Here is a 25,693-nt window from a genome sequence, read left to right as displayed (position 1 = left end):
GTGCAACTTCGAGTATATAGTGTATATCGTCTCACTTGGCTTACAAGCCACGACACGCACTTATGCACTTCAGTTCTCAAAAGACATCGTCTTAGGTGCAAACCTATTTTCTAGATGTATAGCTTGTAAAGTGATAGCGGCCAGATCTCCCAAATCGATGCATTCGGGATGGGTGTGTTACAACCTTAGTTCACCTATTCGATATGACTCAGATAGTCTTGTTTAGCATCCTGTGCACGAGTGGGGCGGGGATCCTAGCGAGGTACTTGCGCCATCTCTAGATCGGCATTACCTCACCTCTGATACGAGACCTAGTTTCTAGGCTTTCTGGTTCAACCATGTTTGCAGCGCCTTTCTTCGTGAAGGTATTGTTGGATCTACTACAAGGGATCCATGTTCTTCCTCTTGTAGTTCTACCCCTTAGTCATGTACGATATGTTTAGACTACGAAGAGCAGGACGAGAGATCTATAAGAACCTCTAAACGTGTATTGACACATTGAGCTAATCCTGTTATGTTGATTTCGCCTAATAGGCAGATTGCTCGCAATTGTCTAAAGGACCCGAGCACGATCAGTTGGAACTGGAATGAGTTCATTGTAGGCTTCTATAAAAGTAGAAGCATTGAGATTTCCTGCGAGAGATCCATACCCCTCTCATCGTAGTTGTACTTTTGAACAAGTACGTTGCGTACTACGATGAGTAGGATGAGAGGTCTATGTCTGCCTCGAACATGCAATGGCATGTGTTTGAGATCACAAGAGTGATGTTTCTACCCTCACTAGGGATTGACCCCTTTCAGCGTGATTATGCATTTGAATAGTTACGATGCGTACTGGGGTGAGTAGGATGTGAATTGTTTGGTTGCCTTGAACGCGCAATGGCGCGTATAACACACTTAAATAATTAATCATGCGCCTTCACAGGCAAGATGCTCGATTGGGTTGAAAGACCAGAGCATGAGAATGGGACGGCGGTTAAGAAACCCTCTGTCGTGCTCATTCGGGACGGTTCATCAAGAGAGAGGATGGATGGTACAAAACTCCGATGGACAGTCATATATGGTAATCTCGGGCAAAGATCCGACCTTCCCCAGTCATCGGAGGTTAGGGGAAATCCTTTTGGCCACTTCTGCAGAAGTACAGATGCGCATCCATTGGGCCTTTGTTTGCCTTTGGGGATTTACTCTCTTGGTCACAGACCGTCCCCTTAGGAAGCGGACTCAGTCAGTCATTCGGGGTATAATAAAATACATAGCATAATGGACCCCCGAATCGATCTCGGCTGTTTCTACGTTTTGCCTTGTGCGTACCCACAACGGCCTGCTCAGTAATGAGACAAGATATAACTTATACACATGATCGTGAGATACGCATGTTGTGACGTGCTTTGCTTGCTTGCTTGTTAGCTCGGTAGTTCGGTATGCTATTCGTTGAGCTAGGTACGCCCGTCGAGGCATTACCCTTGTTGGTTAAACTGCTTACGCAGTTCTTTGTTTAGTAATAACTAGCTTCTCATACTAGTTGATTGCTTATCCTGTGTAGCTTATGAATTGTTTGTCGATGGACTGAGCCATCCTATGGTACTTGTATATGTATTACGAGTGTTGTTATGAATACCTGTCTTATGCAATTGCTTTGCTTGACTGGTGAATAGAGTTAGTTACTCTTCACCCTTTATATATGTGGGATTGCTATAGTTGTTTGTTTAACACTTTAATCCTCCTTGCTCTTGTACGTAGCTGTTTGCCTTACTAGAGCTTTGCTACTCTACAACACATTTGGTTAGATCTGCTAGTCTTGCTTGTTTCTGCTTGAGCTAGCGTTTATCTTACTTATTGCAGCTTCTGCTCTTTCTTGTCCTTTGCACCCCTACTAGTCTGTTGTGTGACTGACCCATTTTCATGGGCAAGTGGTGAACAGGTTGAGACAGCTTGCGATGGCATGATGACGCGATGCATTCAAGGCAATGCCCTGTCCTGACGTTGCGCTCCTGGGAACTCTTTTGATGGATGCGGTATAAGGTTTCTTTGAAAGCATCTCTTTTGATTATAACTCTGCATTTCTAAAACTGTATTACCAAAATGTGGTTCTTATTTTAATTTTGATAAAATATCTATTTGAACTGCAAATCGGTTTGTAAAGGGGAATCTGCTTTTGGTTGTAATGTGCCCAAGGTCTAAGGACTTGTTGTTTTGAACCTGATCTTCCACTGAACTTCTGTTTTAAACTCTGATAAATGATTGATTTCAAAGCTTTCAAAGTTTTTCATAAAAGGTTTCAAGTCCACGATTTTGGGGCGTTACAACTTTTAGTATCATAGCAACTGGGAAAGTGGTAATCCTTGATCAATCGCCATCTGCATCGCACTGTGAGTATTATTTTCTCTTAACTTATTTTTTAGTTATTTTAATTAAAGAATGTGTTTTTGCTTAGATGTTGTTCAATAGACTAATTAAATCTATAGACGCATTAACCGGAGCAGTTGAGCTGCTCCAAGCGATGGTCCAGAACCTGGATTATATGGTTGATAGGTTGGTTTGCACGAGCACCAATCTAGAGCGAGGTGTCAGCCCTCATGTTTTGCCCGATCCTATGTGCCTTCGGAACCCCGACGATTGTCATTTTTACGGAAAGGTGGGTCATTCTGCTGAAGAATGCCACTTTAAGCAACGCCACGATATAAAGTCTGTCGAAGATAGTGCTGACGACAAGCGTCGACATGCTAAAAGACAGAAACTAAGTGAAGGAAATGAGCCTCAACGACCGTTAAACCCAAAGTGTTTGAGATGCGATCGTGTTCACGGTGGACAGGTATGTCCCCGAGCCTCTGGTGGCTGTTTTTATTGTGGCAGAGTGGGCCACTTTATCTGTGATTGTCGCATAAAGAAGGTCGATGACCTTCGGCGAGTGGGCAGTACGCCCCAACCTTCTCAGTAGTAGCAACAGAACAAATAGAAAACGTCGAGTAGACACTTTTGTTAGTCTTAGTTTTAGACTTTTTGTGTGTATTGTTGCGTGTTTTTGTTAAGTAAAGGCTTATCAATGGAATTTTGTGACTTTGGTGTCTTTGTGATCTTAATGATTGTGATGCTTATTAGGTAAATGACGTGTCACGCATACAACTGATTAACTTTTTGGGTAGTTGACTTGTACGCCTACAAATCATTAGTTTAGATCATTTAGATATATGACACCTCACGACTACAAATGATTAGTAGTTTGATGATACATCACGCCTACATCACTGTGTTGCAGGGGTTTCCCATTTATGATGGGTTGTGTGATTTTTTATCATCCTTGTATAGCATGATTGGCGAATATCATGAGTATTGGACTAGAGAAGTCTTGTAGATATGTGCGTGTGTTTCACGCTGAAGTGGTCGAATGCGATGTGCTTCGAGGTAAGAATTGTGGATGCATATGATGGTGCAAAGATTTGAATTGTCTTATTTGCACATACAACTTGAATCCTGTGAATTTATTGAATTACGTAGGAGCTACGTAAGTTGAAGTTTAGTTGATTCATAATACGTTATTTGCGTATTTCTGTCTATAGAATTTATGCTTTGATTGCGCATGCTTTGAGGTCCTATTTGAGGATATAATGTTTCTTATGGCATTGATGAGTTGTGTAGTGTAAATCTTCTATGTGATGTGATTGATATGCCACGTGATAATAATTGTTGGAAGAATGTGTGATTCTGTGTTTTGTTCTGCCATATGAAGTGATACGATGCATATTGTTGATATATATGCTTATGCCCATATTGGTGGTTGTTGACCCCGAGTGCGGTCAATTGATTTGATCAGTCGATCGTCTTGAAGCATGTCTCACTGTGTATGGCGCTTGTTGAGAATCTGATCTCCAATGGATTATCTGCGAGGGGGGTGTATGACCAAGATCAGGTGACCCACTAGAGTGGTGGAATTCTGTGAGGACGTGCACTGTCCAAGACCGGGTAGCCGCGACGACGGTGAACTGTGAGGAAGTGTATGGTCCAAGACCAAGTATACCATCTAGGGCGGTAATTCCTTGTGAGGTCGTACATTTTCCCAGACCAGGTGATTCGGCATGGATCTGGTTGATTATTAGTGGCTATCGACCCAGTGAGTGGTCATTTGTGTTGATGCGGGTATCACAGTGGTTTTTCTTTGATTATGGCTCTTGTTGAGGATTGGGTTCCCAAGGGTTTTCTGTGAGGGTTCGTATGACCAAGATCTGGTAACCCGGCTAGAGTGGTATAATCTCTGTGAGGATATACACTGTCCAAGAGCGGGTAGCTGCGGAGACGGTGAACTGTGAGGAAGTGTACTATCCAAGACCAGGTATACCATCTAGAGCGGTAATCCCTTGTGAGGTTGTACGTTTCCCGGATCAGGAGGTCCGACGAGGAACTTTTGTGACTTTGATTGCCATGAAAGGTTATGGTGAGCTGTATTGATCTTCTGATATTGATGAGTATAACCTGTTATGAATCTATAGATTTGGCTTTCTGTTTTAGCATGATTATATGCCCAGCTCAGATGTGAATCAGATCTGTACTGATTTTTTTTAGATCTTGATCATGTTTTAGACCTTCCATAGAAGGGTGGACTTTTATTAGAAAGTATGTCGCCTTAAGAGAGTCTTGATAGATGGCTGTTGGCCGCATTAGGCCTTGAGAGAGTATAGATTGTGTTTATTCATGACGCAAAATTTGTTAGAGTTTGCGAGTGTGACACACGACGTCTTGATGATGATTTAGAGACCCCGTTCAAGGAACGTAAGCTAGAGCAATGTCTCGTTTTGTCTCTTCATCCCTTATCGCGTCTAGTAGAAGTTAATGTTTAACCTTTCCTTTTGGTCTTCTACTAGACTCGTTTTCTTTGATGACTCGTCGTGTCTCCTCACCCTTGAAGGTAGCGAATAAGCATTCTTATAGCCTTCTGCTAAACTCCCTTTTTATTTATGACTCTCTATGAGCTCTTGCGAAGACAAGTTTATAATGATTTCACACATACGTTTTGTTCGATCAAGTTGTGGATTTCGAACCTTTCTTTGGGACTCATTATGTGTTGTCCTGATCCCTTTAGAAGCTTATGTGTCTGGGGGTTCGTGTGCGCACGTGCATCCTGACCTACCTAGTTCCCTTAGACTGCGGTCTAGGCAGATCACCTTCCTATGAAATTTCGAGGACGAAATTCTTTTAAGGGAGGTAGGATGTAAAGCCCCATGGAAAAAAAAATCCGTGTCAAACACGTGTCAGACACGTGCCCTGCACGTGTCGGACACGTGTCACGGTCGGTCCGCCGTTTCGGACCCGGATCCGAGCTGGACCCGAGCCCGAACTCGGACCCGACTTCTCGATCGTTCGAGAAGCCTGTGACTTTAAAAAGTCACAGGCGTCTTGGGCGAGGGGCAAAACCCCTCGGCCCTTCTCTCTCTTCTGCGCCGCCCCCATCACGCTCCCGCCGGCGATCGGAGACGCCGGCGAGCGATTCCGACCGGCGATCCTCCCTGCGGCCTCCCGATGGTACGAGCACTCCCCTCTCAGTCCGGCAGCCTCCCCGACGATCGATGATCCTCGCTGCCGGCCTCCTGACGATGCGAGCTTCTCCGTCCGACCGCCTCCCCTCTGAGTTTCAGCAGCCACCCCGACGACCTGCGTTCCTCCCTGCAGTCGCCGAGCGCCGGCGATTCGCCCCTCGTCTCCCCTCTGGGTGGTCTTCGGCAGCCGGCAGCGTCGGTCGCCCCTTCGCTGTCTCCCCTTCAACCGCAGACACTCCGGCAGCCCTTGAGCCTCGGCAGCGCCCCCCTCCGTTCGGTGACCTCAGTCGACAGCAGCCGCCGACGGTCGTCGCCACCCTCCTGTCTGCTGTCGACTGCGCCGGCCACTGACGACCTCGTTCCCCGTCGACCTCTCAGCTCCGGCGACCACCTTTTCTCTCGGCTCCCCTTCGTGGGAGGCTGACGCTGTTGACCCCGACGCTGGAGTTGTCGGTCGCTCCTCCCCCGTCGCTTCGGTCCTCAGAGGTAAAACCCCTTCTCCCGTTCTCTTGTTTTCTTTCCTAGCGCCGGCAGGGAGCTTCGCTCCCTGTGTCGGCTTAGCTTTTCGGTAGGGGGGCTCCGCTCCCCTGCCTCTAGCAGGTTTTTCGGCAGGGCTCGATCGAGCCCTGTGACCCTCCCTTTCTTGCTGTTCGTGAGGAGCAGCCTGATGGGGGGGGGGATGAGCTCCTTTCGGCAGGGGGTTAAACCCCCTGTCTTCCTCTTTGTATCGATCGACAGGGGGACTGAGCCCCTGTCGTCGTTGCTTTGCCGGCAGGGGGTTCAGCCTCCCTTGCCGTTTTCGCTTTGCCGGCAGGGGGCTCTGCGTCCCCTTGCCATTAGCTTTGTCGGCAGGGGGTTTCGCTCCCCCCTGCCCTTCCTGTTGTTTTGGTAGGGGGCCTTCGTCCCCCTGCCATTGCCTTTGTTTGCTTCCCCGACAGGGGGCGAGCTTCCCCTTGCCCTCTGTTGTGTCTGCCTGCAGGGGGCGAGGCCCCCTTGTCCTTGCTCTTGTTTTTTCGGCAGGGCCCTCCCCTGCCTTACGTTATTCTCCCGACAGGGGGCGGAGCCCCCCCTGCTCGCTTGTTGCTCCTCGGCAGGGGGCTCTGTCCCCCTGTCCTTGTGCCTGCCTGCAGCGGATGGAGTTCCCCCTGTATTTGTGGCCCAGCAGGGGGCGGAGCCCCCCTGCTCTCTTGTTCCTTCTCGGCAGGGGGTTCTGCCCCCCTGCCTCTTGCATTGTGCCAGCAGGGGGCAAAGCCCCCCTGCTTTCCTGTTTTCGAGCAGGGGCTTGCCCTCTGCATCTCTGTGATTGTTCTCCGGCAAGGGGCCTTGCCCCCTTGCCTTGTTCTTGCTGCCGGCAGGGGTTGCGCCCCTGTCTCATGCTCTGTCAGGGGGTGTTTTCCCCCTGCCTTGTTGTTGCAGGTGTGGCAGGGAGCCCCTGCTCCCTCCCTTGCCTTTCCTTGTGCTAGCAGACAGGGAGCTCCTGCTCCCTGCCTCTGCTACTGTTGCCAAGCAGAGTTGAGGCCCCTGCCTCTGGCACCCTTGTCTGCAGGATGCAGAGTTCCTGCATCTGCCTCCCGCAGGCAGGAGGCCTTGCTGCCTTGTTGCTTGTGTATTTTCGGCATATGCTAATGTTTTGAGATCTCCAGGTTGAACGGTAGATCCGGCTCGGCCTCTGTGGCTCGAGCTCTTGTTTGCCTACGCTGCGTGCGTACGAGGACCCGCAACCCCTTATGGTAGGGGATTCTTGCGTGAAAGGACAATGAACTGATAAATGCTAAAATAAGAAAGATAACTAAAAGAGGACGATATATGTATACGTATAATATATATACGTATGTCTTTACCTTCAAGGACGCGGTTTCGCGATCCTTGTCCTCTTTACTTTCCTGCACTTTCCTTTCTGTCGCCGCCGCGCTATATGTGCCTAGGCTTTCCATTCCTGTCTTTACATTCCATGTCTTTTAACTCAAGGACGCGGTTTCGCGATCCTTGTCCTCTTTACTTTTCCGCACTTTACTTTCATGCTGCCCCGCGCTTTGCGCCTTGGCATTCACTTGCTTATGTCTGCCTTGTTCTCCAGGATGTAGATCCTGGTCCTTCTTTACGTTCTTGCACTTTACTTCCTGCATTTATTTGTTGCCCCGCGCTTTATGCGCCACGGCCTTGCTGCTGCTTTACTTCTCGTGCTTTACCTTCCTGAACTGTCGTGCTTGCTTTTGCCCTTATATTTTGTATGCGTTCGTCTTTTCCTTGTTGCCGCACTTCGTGCATATGCCTTGCTCATCCATGTATTCTATTGTTGTCGTATGCTTCTTTATTGGTTTACGCTTATTGATCTATCAAGGTGCAACCCCTTGCCTCGTGAGTCGTCCTTTTCACTGGCGTAGTCCGTATAGGATCTCATACCTCACGAGTTGCTTACGTAGTTGCCTGCTTGTGCGTTACGATGATCGAGGTATGAACTCATACCTCGTGAGTAGCCCTAGCGTTCTACCCCCGCGGTGCAACTCCGCCCCACGAGTCTTGCCCCTCGATTTGACATTGTATTGGTTTGTGCACGGGTTTGTCCCTTGTCAGCGTGCACTCCTTGAGTGCAGCTTCGAGTATATAGTGTATATCGTCTCACTTGGCTTACAAGCCACGACACGCACTTATGCACTTCAGTTCTCAAAAGACATCGTCTTAGGTGCAAACCTATTTTCTAGATGTATAGCTTGTAAAGTGATAGCGGCCAGATCTCCCAAATCGATGCATTCGGGATGGGTGTGTTACAACCTTAGTTCACCTATTCGATATGACTCAGATAGTCTTGTTTAGCATCCTGTGCACGAGTGGGGCGGGGATCCTAGCGAGGTACTTGCGCCATCTCTAGATCGGCATTACCTCACCTCTGATACGAGACCTAGTTTCTAGGCTTTCTGGTTCAACCATGTTTGCAGCGCCTTTCTTCGTGAAGGTATTGTTGGATCTACTACAAGGGATCCATGTTCCTTCTCTTGTAGTTCTACCCCTTAGTCATGTACGATATGTTTAGACTATGAAGAGCAGGACGAGAGATCTATAAGAACCTCTAAATGTGTATTGACACATTGAGCTAATCCTGTTATGTTGATTTCGCCTGATAGGCAGATTGCTCGCAATTGTCTAAAGGACCCGAGCACGATCAGTTGGAACTGGAATGAGTTCATTGTAGGCTTCTATAAAAGTAGAAGCATTGAGATTTCCTGCGAGAGATCCATACCCCTCTCATCGTGGTTGTACTTTTGAACAGGTACGTTGCGTACTACGATGAGTAGGATGAGAGGTCTATGTCTGCCTCGAACATGCAATGGCATGTGTTTGAGATCACAAGAGTGATGTTTCTACCCTCACTAGGGATTGACCCCTTTCAGCGTGATTATGCATTTGAATAGTTACGATGCGTACTGGGGTGAGTAGGATGTGAATTGTTTGGTTGCCTTGAACGCGCAATGGCGCGTATAACACACTTAAATAATTAATCATGCGCCTTCACAGGCAAGATGCTCGATTGGGTTGAAAGACCAGAGCATGAGAATGGGACGGCGGTTAAGAAACCCTCTGTCGTGCTCATTCGGGACGGTTCATCAAGAGAGAGGATGGATGGTACAAAACTCCGATGGACAGTCATATATGGTAATCTCGGGCAAAGATCCGACCTTCCCCAGTCATCGGAGGTTAGGGGAAATCCTTTTGGCCACTTCTGCAGAAGTACAGATGCGCATCCATTGGGCCTTTGTTTGCCTTTGGGGATTTACTCTCTTGGTCACAGACCGTCCCCTTAGGAAGCGGACTCAGTCAGTCATTCGGGGTATAATAAAATACATAGCATAATGGACCCCCGAATCGATCTCGGCTGTTTCTACGTTTTGCCTTGTGCGTACCCACAACGGCCTGCTCAGTAATGAGACAAGATATAACTTATACACATGATCGTGAGATACGCATGTTGTGACGTGCTTTGCTTGCTTGCTTGTTAGCTCGGTAGTTCGGTATGCTATTCGTTGAGCTAGGTACGCCCGTCGAGGCATTACCCTTGTTGGTTAAACTGCTTACGCAGTTCTTTGTTTAGTAATAACTAGCTTCTCATACTAGTTGATTGCTTATCCTGTGTAGCTTATGAATTGTTTGTCGATGGACTGAGCCATCCTATGGTACTTGTATATGTATTACGAGTGTTGTTATGAATACCTGTCTTATGCAATTGCTTTGCTTGACTGGTGAATAGAGTTAGTTACTCTTCACCCTTTATATATGTGGGATTGCTATAGTTGTTTGTTTAACACTTTAATCCTCCTTGCTCTTGTACGTAGCTGTTTGCCTTACTAGAGCTTTGCTACTCTACAACACATTTGGTTAGATCTGCTAGTCTTGCTTGTTTCTGCTTGAGCTAGCGTTTATCTTACTTATTGCAGCTTCTGCTCTTTCTTGTCCTTTGCACCCCTACTAGTCTGTTGTGTGACTGACCCATTTTCATGGGCAGGTGGTGAACAGGTTGAGATAGCTTGCGATGACATGATGACGCGATGCATTCAAGGCAATGCCCTGTCCTGACGTTGCGCTCCTGGGAACTCTTTTGATGGATGCGGTATAAGGTTTCTTTGAAAGCATCTCTTTTGATTATAACTCTGCATTTCTAAAACTGTATTACCAAAATGTGGTTCTTATTTTAATTTTGATAAAATATCTATTTGAACTGCAAATCGGTTTGTAAAGGGGAATCTGCTTTTGGTTGTAATGTGCCCAAGGTCTAGGGACTTGTTGTTTTGAACCTGATCTTCCGCTGAACTTCTGTTTTAAACTCTGATAAATGATTGATTTCAAAGCTTTCAAAGTTTTTCATAAAAGGTTTCAAGTCCACGATTTTGGGGCGTTACACCTCTGGATGATCCTACTCCATATGGCCAAAAGAGTGACACATTGACTTATTTAATTATTACTAGGCTTGATATTGCACATGTAGTTCTAGCCAATTCCAACATTATTCCACCACAGTTCATATAAGTGTTGTGATGAGAATTGTTAGATATCTACAAACCTCTACCTCTAGAGGTCTTTTGTTATCCTCCTCTTCATCTCTTGAGTTTATTGCTTATTCTGACTGAGATTGGGGAGGAGATCCAAATGATCAATGCTCAACTACTGGTTTTTGTGTTTTTGTAGGTGATTCTTTGGTATCGTGGCAGTGTAAAAAACAACAAAAAGTATCAACATCCACTAAGTGTTGTAAAACCCACGTTTTTCAAAAAAAACTCTGATCCGGGTCGGATTCAGATTCGACCCGGATCCTTAATACCCATTAGGGTTATACGAATGCGACGCAGGGGCGAGGGTCTTTTAAACCCTCTGCACCGCTTTTCCCCTTCCCTCTCGATTGAAAAGGGAAACCCTTTGAGGGTTTCCCGAATCTCTTCCCCCCTCTGTCCCCTTTTCTTCTTCCCCATAGCGGCTCCGCCTTTGCAGCGTTTCCTCTTTAAAACCATCACAAGGGGAGGGGAGGCCTCCACCTCACAGCCTTTTCCTCTTCCCTCGTTCTTGCTCCCTGCATGCTCCAGCGCCAGTGATGCCGGACCCCTTCCAGGTATGCCATGTCTCTTTCTATCTCTCTCTCTCTGTTTTTCTCTGGGTGTTGCCGGGAGGCCGGCCGCCATCCGCAGTGCCTCTCTTTCCTCTCTCCCTCTGTGCTCTCTCTATATTGCCAGGAGGCCGGCGGCCACCTACTGTGTTTCCCTTTTTCCCTCTCTCTGTGTTCGCTGGGAGGCCGGAGGCCCCTGCCGTGCCTTCCCTCTTTCTCCTCTTTCCATTTGGGGCTTGCCGAGGGTCGGCAGGTGGCCGACAGCATCCCTGCCGCCCTTGCCACCTTTCCTGTGACCGTCAGGGGGGCGACAAGTGGTCGATGGTTCTCCTTTGCCGACCTTTTCCCCTCTCTCCCGGCCAACAGGCAGGTGTGATACCCCTGCCTCATTTCCTTTTTTTTTCGGTGAAGCCAATGGGTGGGGGACCATAGTTTTTGATTGATCCTCGTGGCACGCGGTGCGCTACAGCTGTGGCACATGGTTCGTGCGGCTGCAGTACTTGTGGTTGCGGTTGCGTGCACTTGATGCGCACAACTGCGGCACAGTGCACAGCGGTGGCTGTGGCGACACATGTTTTGGGGCGTTGCAAGTTCAAAAACCCAATGGTGGGGTTGGATAGCAGGTTCAGGCTCGCCTGGTGACCGAACCCGCACACGCAACCTCTCTTTTCTCCTCTCTTCCTTTCTATTAGTCTTTTCCCTGCTGTGATTTTCTCCCTATGTTCGGCAGACACCTTCGAAGACCCCTGATTGAGCCGTTCCTCGCCATCAGCATCTCTGTGCTTTTCCCTCCAAGCATCGGACTCTAAGGTACGGGTTCTTTCTTCTGATTCATGCGAGAAATCGAATATCGATTCGATTTCCATGCAATATTTAGTGCAAATCCATGGTTAAAGAGTGAATCTATGTGTTCACTCTAGATCACATGGATGAGGATCCATATATCCTCTTTTATATGGGTGTTTTCGGTCCTTTACATATAAAAATTCTGTGTATGTTTTTTTTTACAAAAACAGAGTTTTTTTTTTGTCATAAAAGCATGATTTAGACTTGCTTTCAATGATAATCCCAAGCCTTATTAGCATGCTCAAATTTGGCAACACTTGAACCTTTTTTCACATCCACATTACTAATAAGCCAAGACATGATCTTGGCATGTCCCATCCTCCACTTCTTCCACTTATTCTCATAAGTGGTTATAGCTTTAGTTTTCTCATTTTCGGTTAGAGGAACCTCTTTCTCACCCTCTACCTTAGTGACAACTAGCTTGGGTTCTGGATCGAATCCATCTAATAGTACACACAATCCCTTTCTCCAAATAAGGTGCTTTATGATAAAAGCCCATGTTACATAATTAAAATCATTGAAGTTTTATGGGTTGAATGGTGACATTATCATTGTCATCCATTTTTACAAGGGCTAAGAGGAGGAAAAGAGAAAGATAAAGAGAGAAGAAAAAAAAGAGAAGAGCGGTAATGAACAGGAGCACTCATCCACCAAAGAATCTTACAATCACTTGAACACTTGCAAGATCACCAACACATTTGGAGAAGATACTTCAAATGAGCTTTAACATTTCCAAGCTCTGATACCATGTTAAGATTCAAGAAGACTTCAATCACGAAGCAAAAGTTCTCCAATCTTCAACTTAAGTAGATAACAAAAGTGTTCTCTCAAGGAACACACTTACTACACCCACAACGAAAACCATTAACTGTTCTAAAAGATCACCCTCACAAACCCCATAGAGGGGATACACAATAGTAAAAATATAATTTATTTAACAAGCAAACTGTGCCAAAAGGCTTACAAAACAAATGGGAGAATGCCCCTATTTATACACAAGGGAGAGGAGAGAGGGATTAAAAGAAAGAGAGAGATCATAACAAGAGTGGGAGCAGCCAAACTGAGTTTGACTGTATCCAACGGCTAGAATTTCTAGCCGTTGAGAGCAGTCAAACTCAGTTTGACTCCCTATATTACATATATTATTTATATGAATAAATAAATATATATGTAATATATATATATAATACTATTGTTAAAATGTATCTCATATATATATATATATATATATTCCTTTTGTAAATACCCTCTAGGGGTAAAATGGTTATTTTCCTCTTTCACGCATATTTGAAATATGCATTTCTTTTCTTTTTCTTTTTCTTTTTTCTTTTATGTTTTTTAAGGTTGGAGGGGCCCACCATATAGGCATTGGACCCTCCAACGATCACAAATCTGACTGTTGGAGGGGCTCCAATGACTATATGGAGCCCCTCCTTGGGTCTCCTTTTGCTTATAAATAATGGGGTCTTCCCCCTTGTAATTTTATCCTTTCAGAAAGAGGTTCTTTCATTTATCAATAAAGAGATTCATTATTTTTTTCATGCCTTTGTGCATGTATGCTCCTTTGTGAGTGTTCTTTTTGCCTTTGTGCACATATTGATCCATTGTGAATCTAGTGCCTTTATGCACATAGCTCTAGTGTTGAGGATATTTTTACAACTATATATATAAGTATAAATATATGTACAATTTAACACAACGGCTAGATATTCTAGCTGTTGGAATAGGCAACGGCTAGTGACCCTCTCTTCTCTCCTTTTTCTCTATATATTGTGGGTGTGTGTATGTGTGAAGGTTGAGAGAGTGATGGATAGTTCTAGGTATTTTGAGTGTACTTTGTAGCGAGTTTTTTTTTATATATTTATTTTATGTATTTTTATTGTTCATTATGAATGAAACCATTTATTCACAAAACTTGTATTAGTTTGTATCTTGTTAGTATTCAAATGCATTTTGATTTGACATTTGGATTATGATTTGGAATGTCTTGGATTTCTCACCACTTTGTTAGAATTATTAGTACATTAATCTTAACAATCCTGAATACTTGGAGTTATAAGATTTGAGCATCTTTGTCATGGAAATTTTAACATACCACAAGCATGATTATAGCATATTGGGAAATTTATGCATGTATTTTGAGCTGGAAATTTATAGTCACTTTAAAGGCTTTAGTTTGACAAATTTTCTTTCATCTTTAGGTGCTCGATGCATTAGTGCATCTTTTTAATAGGTCAAACATTTCTGCTGAGATATTGTGGCATGCTGGGTGGCTCTTGCGTCAACTACTTCCTTATGGTGAACAAGAATTTATTAATGAATGTCAAAAACTACTCCAGGTAAGGCGAAAGGTCTGTTTATAATGTTGCCTGAAATATTTCATTGCAATCAAGTGATTAACAAAGACCAACAAATGGCAGTTGTGTATATAGCCTTTCTATTTTCCTTATAGCATATTCATGATACAAATTGTGGACTTTGTTCATTTGCTATATGTATTAGAAATATTGGGCATGATCCCACTTTTATGGTTAATGGGAGCATGTCCATTATCTTTTGATTTAGTTCTGTGTTGCACTTCATTTATTAGATTTGCTTTGTTAGAATATTCTGGCATGTTAAAAGGTTTTTCTAACACGTCTTACTTTTAGTGGTAAAATGCATCCGTAACTTTGCATCCATTGTTCAAGAGAGGATTGACGCAAATATTGTTTGCATGGATTACTGGGAAAAATACTTTATATACTCTTCTAGCTTGCAGTCATATGTTGGATAATTATGGTTGGTGATGTTCAACCAGTATGACTCCTTTGTCAGTTGCCGCTATTTGGTCCTAAACTAGTTGAACTTTTTTTGTTGTTACCCTCATAATGGGGGTTTATTGAGTTTGGGCCATATTTGACTGTATAGTTGCACATGAACAGATGCACATAGACACCCAGCTTGACCATGATGGGCTATTAGTTTCCAGCTACCACCAGGCAATAGCACTACTAAGAACTGAAAAACACTTGATGTGTATTGGATACATGATATAGTCTGGTTGATCTTGTTTAGGTTTGATTGTGACTGCTCAACATATCTTTGACCGACACCATCTTAGGTATCATTTTTGTAACACCCACATTTTTCAAAAAAAAAAGTGTTTTGGATCCGACCGGATCCAACCCCCCCGCGCCCCCGCTCCGTGCCTTATTTAAACACCCCTGCGGGAGGGTTTTCCTTGTAAAGAAGACGCGAACCCCCCTGCACCCCCGACACGCTCTCTCTCCCTTTTCTCTCTCCCTGATTCTCCCTCCCTCGCTTTCGTCTTCCCTCTCGACAGACCAACCGCCTCTCTCTCCCTCCTCGACTTGTCGGAGACCTCGACGAGATCCCCTCCTCTGCGCAACCCCCTTCACCCTCCCGACATCCCCCCTCTCCTGACTCCCTCTGCATTCCTCACCCCGACTCCCCTCTGCAGACCCCCTTTCGCCGGCGCACCGGCACGCATTGCTGGAGCCCCTCCTCACGTTGACGAAACCCGAGACCCCTGCCCCGACTTCCCTGCACCCGAGCTATGCCGGACCACGGTGTGCTCACTCGAGCTCTCCCGTTTCCCTCTTTATCTTGGCTCCCTTTCATCTGTGTCAGAGCTTCGCCGGAGCCACCCGAACCCTCAAGTACGTTGCCTTCTTCCCTCTCCATTCACAGCACCAGCCCCCCCCCCTGCTCTTTTTCTCCTGCCGACCAATTGGGGCGGCTGAAGTCGTAGCCCACCCCCCTGTTTTTTCTCTCACTCTCTCGTCTGTTGCTGGCAGGAGGGGGCCACCCTCCTACCCCTCTTGCTCTCACTTCTGTGGCCGGCAGGAGGGCACCACCCTCCTACTCCTCTTTCTCCCATCTCTGTTGCCGCAGGAGGGCAGCGCCCTCCTACCCCTCTTTCTCCCATCTCTGTTGCTGCAGGAGGGCAGCACCCTCATGCCCCCTCTCCCATCACCCCCGCTCGCTTGAGCCCTCTCGCCGAACTCCCCCCCCCCCTTTACCAAGCTGGGCCTCAACAGGCCTAGCCCTATCACCCCTTGCTGTTGTAGCATGGGTGCCAGGCCAGGCTGGGCTCGGCCTAACCGTCGAGCCCACCCTCCCTGCTCAACCGAGCTGAGTCCTGATAGGGCCCGCCCCTGTCATGACTCTGTTACCAGGCCCGACTCGGTTTGATCGGTTTGAATGATGATCAGGTTCGATCCCGGCAATGCGAATATTGCTTGTTTTTACGATTTAAAAAGAGTTTCATCATTTTCTTTCGCAGTACAATAAAATACCTGTTAGCGCACCCCATCGACGCAAGGAACATGATATACACACCAAGGCACGAGCCCTTGAAGACATACACTCAGAATCGTCCGTGAGTCCGACAATCTTCGAGGTAAGGGAAAATTGCATACAAGGACAATGGCAGAACACTTCTAATATATATATATATATATATATATATATATATATATATATATATATATATATATATATATATATATATATATATATATATATGCTTTTAACTCAAAGACGTAGTTTTGCGTATCCTTGTCAATTTAAATTTGTCATTTACTTTGCCGCTGCACTGTTACGTGCAAATGTTACTGTTTACGCAATTTATTTAGCTAATGTACGGTTTCGTACATCATGCACTGCTTATGCAGTTTATTTAGCTGATATATGGTTTCGTATATCGTGTACTACTTTTGCAATTTATTTAGCTGACGTACAGTTTCGTATATCGTGTACTGCTTACGTAATTTATTTAGCTCGATGTGTTGTTTCACACATCGAGTCTCGTTTTATGTCATTTACATTGCCGCCGCACTGGAATGCACATAGGCTTATGTTTTGATATACATGTACTATGTCGCCATGCTGTAATGTGCACAGGCTTACACTTGCTTTTAAAGATGCATATTTGCCCATGCATGGCCGGTCTTTTAAAAAGGAGATTTCATGCAAGATTTCAATGTTTGAAATATTCGTTGTTCCGAAAAGTAAAAACAAATATCTCATGGTCGCCTATTCGCAATCAGGTTTTTCCCTCAACCCTGCGTAGCCCTAAGAGGTACATACGGTCTTTTATTGTGATATCCGAATGACTCGGATATCCCCGGCCTAGAGCACGAGACTTGAGATTTTAAAAGAATGTTGGGGTTTCTTTCTGATAAATCGATACCTTCTCATCGTAATGGTACTATAAGATATGCACGGCATATTAGTACTACGTTGATTGGATGAGAGGTTTATGGTAACCTCGTAGCGTGCAAATGCACAATGATGAAAAGGAAATTAGATAAATGGTGTTCATCGCCTTCGAAGGCAAGATGCACGAGTTGGTTTGAAAGAGCAGAACATGTAGAATGGGTCGTCCGTTAAAATAGAACCTGACATACCCATTCGTCGTTATGGTTCCGTCAAAAGAGATGATGAGATGGTACAAAAACTCTAATGGATAGGTTGTTAACAACTATACTTGAGCAAATGACTTGGCGTCCCTAATCATCGGAGTTAGGGGACTGGGCTACCAAAAATTATCCTAGGTGGTAGGTCCCAATGACTTCTGCAGATATATGGATGCATCCCTTTGAACGAGTAACATCTGGAAAATTCTCTCTCGGTCATTGGCCGTCCCCTTAGTAGCAGACTCAGCTAGTTATCCGGGGTATCAAAATACATAGCATAACAAACCCTCGGGCAGTGTCAGTTGTTTCTACGTTTCTCCTGTGCGTACCCTGATGACAGTTTAATATCGAAACAAAGTTATCATATTGATTTTACTTATTTTGACTTCCATAGCGCGAAAGGAACGACGTATATATTAGTTTTGTTCTGAATTCTGTTAGCATGCTCATTTTGCTTATTCTGAACAACATATCACGAAAGGAGCAACACATATGTTAGTTTTGTTCTGAATTATTGTATTTATGCACCTACTAGATTTTTATCGATCTGACCCCGTTTCATGGGTACAAATGATGATTAGGTCAGTACGACAAGCGATGATACGATGACGTAATGATATCAAGATGAGACTCTTTCCCTAGCGTTTCGCTCTTGAAAACATCTTTTGTAATTTGGTAAAAAGGTTTTTTTTGAAATTCCACTTTTCGTATAAACTATAAAACTTCGTTTTGAATCTATTTGGTTTTAATGAATGTACGGAGTTACAAATCCGTTCTGTAATGTTAAAGGTTCACCCGTAATGCGCCCAAGGTCCGCTGACTTGTTAGTTTAAACACCTTCTTCCACTTAACTGCTATTTTAAACTCTGATAAAGGAATGATTACAAGGATTTCAAAAGTTTCCTAAAAAGTTACAAGTTCGGGATTTTGGGGACGTTACAATTTTGGCCAAAAACTAGTTGTTGGATGCTACTTTTTCTTAAGTGAAGCCTCATTGAAAGAAAAAACTGTAACACCCCAAAATTTTTAACTTAGAAGAACTTAAAAGAGACTGAAAATCTTCTCTTTTTAAAGTTTTGACTTAGTGGATCAGCGGAAACGACTTTTGAAAATAATAAGTAGGCAAACCTTGGGCGCATTACTGTGGACAAACTTATATCAACGAATCAACAATTAAAACCATGTGTATAGAAAGAAACTTCAATTTATACAAAAAGGGATTTCTCGAGGAAACAACATTAAACTCAAAGGGCATGTCTAGGTGTGAACACCTCAAATTTTTCAAAGGTTTGTAAAAATGACCTTTTTGTCCCTGGCTCCATCTCCTGAGAAAACCAAAGCTAAATTTCAGTCATTCTTCAGATTTTCTAGATTGAATTCCATATTGATATACTCAAATTCAATTCTGAATCCAAACCCAGTGCTTAAAACCCAAATCTGAGCCTCGTTGTTCGATTTCCAAATTAAAATTACAAAAATACCAAAAATGGTTTTGAATGGCTCGGGCAGCTCATCCGGCATCCTCTTGGATCCACAACCCTATATTTCTCAGCGGAAACGACTTTTGAAAATAATAAGTAGGCAAACCTTGGGCGCATTACTGTGGACAAACTTATATCAACGAATCAACAATTAAAACCATGTGTATAGAAAGAAACTTCAATTTATACAAAAAGGGATTTCTCGAGGAAACAACATTAAACTCAAAGGGCATGTCTAGGTGTGAACACCTCAAATTTTTCAAAGGTTTGTAAAAATGACCTTTTTGTCCCTGGCTCCATCTCCTGAGAAAACCAAATCTAAATTTCAGTCATTCTTCAGATTTTCTAGATTGAATTCCATATTGATATACTCAAATTCAATTCTGAATCCAAACCCAGTGCTTAAAACCCAAATCTGAGCCTCGTTGTTCGATTTCCAAATTAAAATTACAAAAATACCAAAAATGGTTTTGAATGGCTCGGGCAGCTCATCCGGCATCCTCTTGGATCCACAACCCTATATTTCTCAGTTCGAGGTTGTAAACCTCGAATATTTCCTAAAAATCTGGATATAAACCCATTTTCTGAAGATTTTTTCAGAGAAATAACTTTGAATTCTCAGAAAAACTCTCTTTTGTAAATATCTTGCAAAAATACAAAAAAAATAGTTTTTAGTTTTCGTTTTCTCGTAAAACTTTAGGATTTTATTCTAAAATGAAAAAAAATGAAAATAACACAAAAACCAAAAAAATTGGAAAAGCTACGAGAAAAACAAATGATTTTGAGCCTTTTTGAAATTAATTTTGCTAAGAACCTCGGGAGCTCCCTCTTTGTAAAATCTTGAAATCAAAGGGGCTCCTCTGCAAAACTTTTTTTTAGGGTTTTGAAAACCCTTCGTAAGAAAGGAAAGGGCGAAAACCGCCCTCTCACTCTCACCTCTTTCACCCCTTTTTGCAGAACCACCGAAACCCTTTTCTCCTCAAACCATCCATCTCCGAACCCCCTTCCATCGCCCTTCATCTTCAACCGTCTTCCCTTTCACGAACCTTCCTCTCCTTCCTTAAAAGGAGGCATGCAGGGCTCCTTCGAAGGACCCGCCTTCACCTCCCCATGTGCTCATACTTCTTCTTCCTCGCTTCTTCTCTTTCCCCCAATCTTCCTCTTCCTTTTTTTTTTGGCATTTCTCTGGATTTCTTCTTCATTGATCAGAAAAGGCAGTTGCTATAGCGGAAGCTCCACCGAGGTAAGCATTTCTGCTCATCCCCGTATTTTTCCCTTCTTATCTTCTTTTCAAGTTCTCTCTCTTGTGGATTTTGTGGTTTCGATTTTCGTTTTTTTTTATGTTCTATTTAGTCACCTCCTATCTCATTTTGTCATATTTCAATCCGCACTATCTCTGCATAGTTAATTCACACTCATTGTTAAACCTCTGAGATATCTGTGTGTTGTCCCTTTCGTAAGCCTTTGTCCATGGCATGAATACATGTTGTGATCATAATATTATCTCCTGAGGGTATGAAGGGTGAGAGTTTATGAGGTGGGGACTCGTAATAGTGAAGATTTTGATCTGTCTTTTAAAATCAAAAGTATTGATGGCCAAAGGGTTTCTGGTTGGGCCCAAAAAAAAAATCAAGGGTTTAATTCAAGCAAATCCGTAGGGGAGACCTTAAATGATTAAGGGTGGAGAGGCTGTATCCATTGTTATATTAAATTCCACCAAAGTTTTCAACTCGTTGACAGGGTTTCAGCTATTATTTTGAGATTTTCATAGATGCTCAGGTGTTACAAACAGAAGAAGCATTAGTACTGGGGTTCCCTGAATTTATCTTAGATTTTCTAAGTTCTGATGGCTGGTAGTTATGGAAATCGCTGTATCCTTTTTATAAGTTCATTGTTTTACCTGTGTATCAACATGCTCTGCATCCTTTTCATCTACCATTCATATATTGTTTTCTGCATTTTAGTTCTTTTTTTTTTTTATATTTTAAAGCGCACTCATTTTTCTGTTCTGTTACCTGACCTGCGGCTACAAGGTCTTCATCAAAGGTCATAGATCTGTTTCATCACAGGTCCAAAATTGCTTCACTACAAAATCAATTACCGGTCCATTGATGAGAATCTGACGATACAGAACACCTTTCCTCTTACCATTAACGTCAGTCTGGTTCTTCGACTTCTCCTTTGCAAATTCATTGTATTCCTATCATCTCCTTCACCTGTGTCTCACAGGTAACCTACATCCCTTCATAAGGAAACAGTACCTTTTATAGACTCATACGTGAGACAGGGAGATATGGTGAGCTCTTAGGAATTTTTGAAAGCATAACAGATAGGTCGGTATTGTCACTGATAGAGGAACATAGGTCGTCCCTTGCTCTTACCCTGTTCTGCAAATTTTAGATCTGTTTCGTTATAAATTGATGAACGATGTCCAATTTCCTGCTGGTGTTTTCTAATGTTGAGGACGTCGACCTGGATCTTGTTAGCACTGATTATGTGCTTGAATGCACACGAGAATGAGAGCTCCTGATATTTCTGAAGCTTCCAGGAGAGGCTATGATGAGGTAAATGTACCAATCATACCCAGAATACCCATTCTTTTTAGTTATAGAGCCAGAATCATTAGATTTATGAGTTCTGATGCAAGAGCAAATTCCTCTGTTCCAAAGTATTAGAATGATGTCCGGCCAATCGATTTACCTTCTCTGATCACTGATCTATCTGAAGATGAATTGTTGTGATGCAGCATGCGACATATGGCTCGCTTCCTGGGTACAATTCAAGTCGCATGTTAAGGTCGTCCTTTTACAAGTGGAAGCTTAGTGTAGCCAACTGAAAACAAAATAAAAAGACTAGAAGCCCAGGTCTCTGTTGAAGCAGAAGAATAAAGAATGAAGCTATGCCTCTCCACACCCCTTTTGCAGCACTGCCTACAGCAGCACCTTGCTGCGCCCCTCCATTCCACTTCCCAGCTGCCTTCTGTCTTAAAGCACCTTCCAGCCTATGCCCACTATCACCTGCATTTATTTTCTATAGCATCATTTGCTATTCATATAGATACAGTCCCCTGCATCTCCCTATAACACCCACCACACATTTACACTTTCTGTAAGATGCACCATTCATCTCATTCCATTCAGCACAGTCCCCCATTTGCACACAGTTGCACTGATGGCTTCGTTAGCCACGAACACCATTGCAACCTCCATTTTTCACAGCAACTTGAAGAGTTACTGTGATCATTTCAAGTGTCCAGCAGTTCAAAGAATTGCTGCAATTTACATATTCTGTTCCAGTAGCTGTATATATATATATATATATATATACTCCAAATTCATTGTCCAGATAAATTGTGGAACTCATCCATGGTTTCACAAAGGCATATCGGTTATGGCATTCTTTAGAAACAAGGAGTGATCTCTAAGTTGTGTTTCTTTTTTTTATTCAAACTATTTGTTGCATATTTATATGGACTTTGGACCTTTGTACCTTTACACATAAGTTATCATCTTTTGCTGCCACGAGTCTCATAAGCAGTGTTGTTTGTTTGTGTTGGCATCATTTGTACTTATAACATGTGATAAAGATACAGAAGGTCACCCATATCTTTGTCACTTTCTGATCTTATTTTGTTATGATAAAGAGGATGACCAATCAATGCATTGTCACTGAATCATCGTATAGGAATGAATATCTCACTGCAGATGACTCTCTTCCTTGTGGAACCCCAGCACCTCGTTACAGCAACAACCTTGCATTCACTGTGAAGGCATTATACAGCACTTCGCACCACATCTTTCCTTATACCTTCACCTTCCTTTACTATTCACTGTTCTACTTCCTACTGTCCATATTTTCATCATATGCAGCATAGAGTATGTCTTTGCTGTCATCATTTTGTTCTTTTTTTTTTACCACTGTCATAGAGGCAGCACACCCGACATAACTTGCATCAATTCCTTGCTGCTGTCACTTGTTACAGCATCATACCACACACTGCCATTCCAACTGGCACCATCCTCTTACACTTTATTGTCTGGTTTCTCTGCATTTATGAACATTGTTGCCACCAGCATCCATCACAGCCGCATGTTCACTTGCATGCTCACCCTCATCCACCACCAATGCCGAGGCCTCTTTTCTAATACTCGCACATCTATTATTTTTACACCTTTTCTGAATCACTATGCATGTGCATAGTATGTCATTCATCACACAGTAAGCAAATTGTGTAAATGCACATTTTATCATTCATTCAAGGCAAAATTCTGAATGTCTTTTCATATATAGGTTCTCATTGATCTTAGATGTTCTGTACATATATGCAGATATATATACATATATATGTCCATATACATGTATGTATACATATATATGTATATATATATATATATACCCATATGTCTTCACAAGCTATTAATATATATACCTATATACATATATACCCATATACATATATATGCATGTATATATATGTTAAAATGTATCTTATATATATATATATATATATATATATATATATATATATATATATATATATATATATATATATATATATATTCTGTATATTACATCAATACCCGATAGGGGTATTTTTGTAATTTCACTAGTTGTTTTAGAAAACAACTATTTTCAGATTTTGTTAAAATGTATTTTTTCTTTTTTATTTTTCTCATTTATTTTTTGTATTTTTTATATCACAAAAGGGGCTCCAACCATAGAGTCGTTGGAGCCCCCAACGGTCACAAATGTGACCGTTGGGGGCTCCCAACGACTCCATGGGAGCCCCCTTTTGGGCTCTCCTTTTGAGACATTTTGCCTCCCCTTCTCTCCTCTCCCTTTTGTATAAATAGGGGTGATCCCCTTGTATATTTTTCATTCTTGAGAGCTCTCTCTCTTCTCAATAAGAGGCCTTTTATATTGTTGCCTTCTTAAAGGCTTGTGCTTGTATTGTCCCTTTGTGGACTTGTGATATTGTCTCTTTTATTCATTGTTGTAAGTGCTTGTATGCACTCTTTATATTTCTGCAATATCTCATTACAATATATATATATATATATATATATATATATCATTTTCCATCCTTCCATCATATATATCTTGGCATATGAGCATTTTACCATTGACCTTCATGTGATATCTACAATTTTTTTCTATTTTCATATTAACCCAGTTGTTTTGCAGGAAAATATGTGGAAAATATCATTACTGGGAGTTGTAAATTCAATTTTATGTATTGTAATAGTTAGATCTTGATGCAGAGCAGGCCCAGATCCAACAACACGTAGAGTTCATATCGGGTCCGGGTCCAGACCCGAGACCCGAAATCCAGCCAAAACCCTTTAAATAAGCTGCCTAGGGTTTCATGAAGGGGGAGATTCAGAAAACGCAACAACAGTTTTTTCCTTTCCTGTATTTTTTATTTTAGTTTATTGGTTTTGCAGCCTTCTTTTGACTGTCAGCTTTCTCCTTTTCCTTTTCCTTTTCCTTTTTCCTATTGGCCTGTCCTCTTGTCTTTACATTTAGCTTTACTTGTTTCTTTGTCTGTCACGTTCTGACGCTAGAGCAACTTTTGGATATTTGCATTTAAGTCTTTTGTTTTGTTGCAGCAGCTTTTTATTCAAGTCTTCGGTTCAACAGCTTTTGGTCTTTTCAGATATTCTTTGATTCCTTATTTGATTAGCTTGTGTTTTTTTTCATTCACGTACTGTTATTGCTTCCTTCTCAGCAGTTCCATCATTTGTTTCAGTTGACGTTCCAGTTGAATAAAAGAAAACAAACAACACCGATAGTTTTGGGTGGCTCTTTTTTTCTCCTGTTAGCACTGCATATCGTACGTTCGTGAGCTGCGTGCCAACCTTCTAAGCAAACAGGGACATTGCAACCGACCTTCCACACGACATCAGTTGGTAGGTCTGCTCTGTGACAATCCCCTTAACGTGGTTGTTTGGGGGTTTTCACGTGACAACAAAGAGCAGCCACATCAGATTCAAAACACCGTGAAGGTTTCATCGTGCCCTCACTGCATCAATTGGTATCAGAGCCCAACCCCTCCTCCTTCGTCAACGACATGACGCAAGGGGCGAGGAACGGTCCTACAAACGAAAAGGCACGAGAGAAGATCATGAAGCGGATGCTCGACATGGTGACGGAGATGCAAGAAGATATGCTACGCCTAGAGAAGGAGGTAGCCGGTCTGTCGAAGCACATGGATGAAGTCGAAGCACGGTTGGGTGCATTTGAATCCAAGGTGGATGCGCACGCAGTGCCATTGAATCAGTTAGGCGCGCGCGCAATCCACCCTGTTGATACTACCGTCGTCGATCCAGCCTCGGTGACACTCCAGCAAACATCGTGACGAGAAGCTATTGAAGAAACTCTGCATAGGGATGCGGGTTACGACAGTTCTCCCCATCTGGTACCCCCCTCCAACTCGAATTAGCAGCGACCTACGTGAACCCTCTCATCGCGGAAGCAGTCCAGCTGGTGCACCGTCAGCCCGTTCGTGCCACCACCTCGCCCTCGGGTCCTACAGTAGCTGATGTTAATGGAGGTGGGAGGACAAACATTGTGGTTCCAACAGTATCAGGGACCATCTTTGTTCTTAGGGGAAAAGTTGGGTCTCAAGTTCGTCCGTTTCCTTATTGTACTCATGGCAGAGTTATGAATCAGGTTCTTTTACTTGATCTTAATGCTGCTATTGGTGAAACCTCATACAACATGGTTCTGGCAAATAATGTTGATGGTGAAGATGACCTTGACCTTGTCGTTACAACCATGAACGACAATGTCTTTTGCTTTTCCACTTCATCTTCCCACTGTCCT

General features: G+C 43.2%; 1 protein-coding gene across 1 annotated transcript in view; it reads left to right on the top strand.

The window, feature by feature from the left end:
• The window catches only part of LOC149837233 (protein TRANSPARENT TESTA 9-like), a 156,600-nt gene that overhangs the window by 93,563 nt on the left and 37,344 nt on the right, over window positions 1-25,693 (top strand). The window contains exon 15 of the mRNA XM_090005904.1: window positions 14,166-14,303. Within this exon, the coding sequence (XP_089862030.1) occupies window positions 14,166-14,303 (138 nt within the window). The remainder of the gene's footprint in view (window positions 1-14,165; window positions 14,304-25,693) is intronic.

The sequence above is a fragment of the Nuphar pumila genome, chromosome 5 (assembly GCF_984573655.1).
Source record: "Nuphar pumila chromosome 5, dmNupPumi1.hap1.1, whole genome shotgun sequence".
NCBI classification, from domain to species: Eukaryota; Viridiplantae; Streptophyta; class Magnoliopsida; order Nymphaeales; family Nymphaeaceae; genus Nuphar; species Nuphar pumila.
Note: the sequence above shows the minus strand (reverse complement) of the source record. Positions and strands in the feature narration are given on the sequence as shown.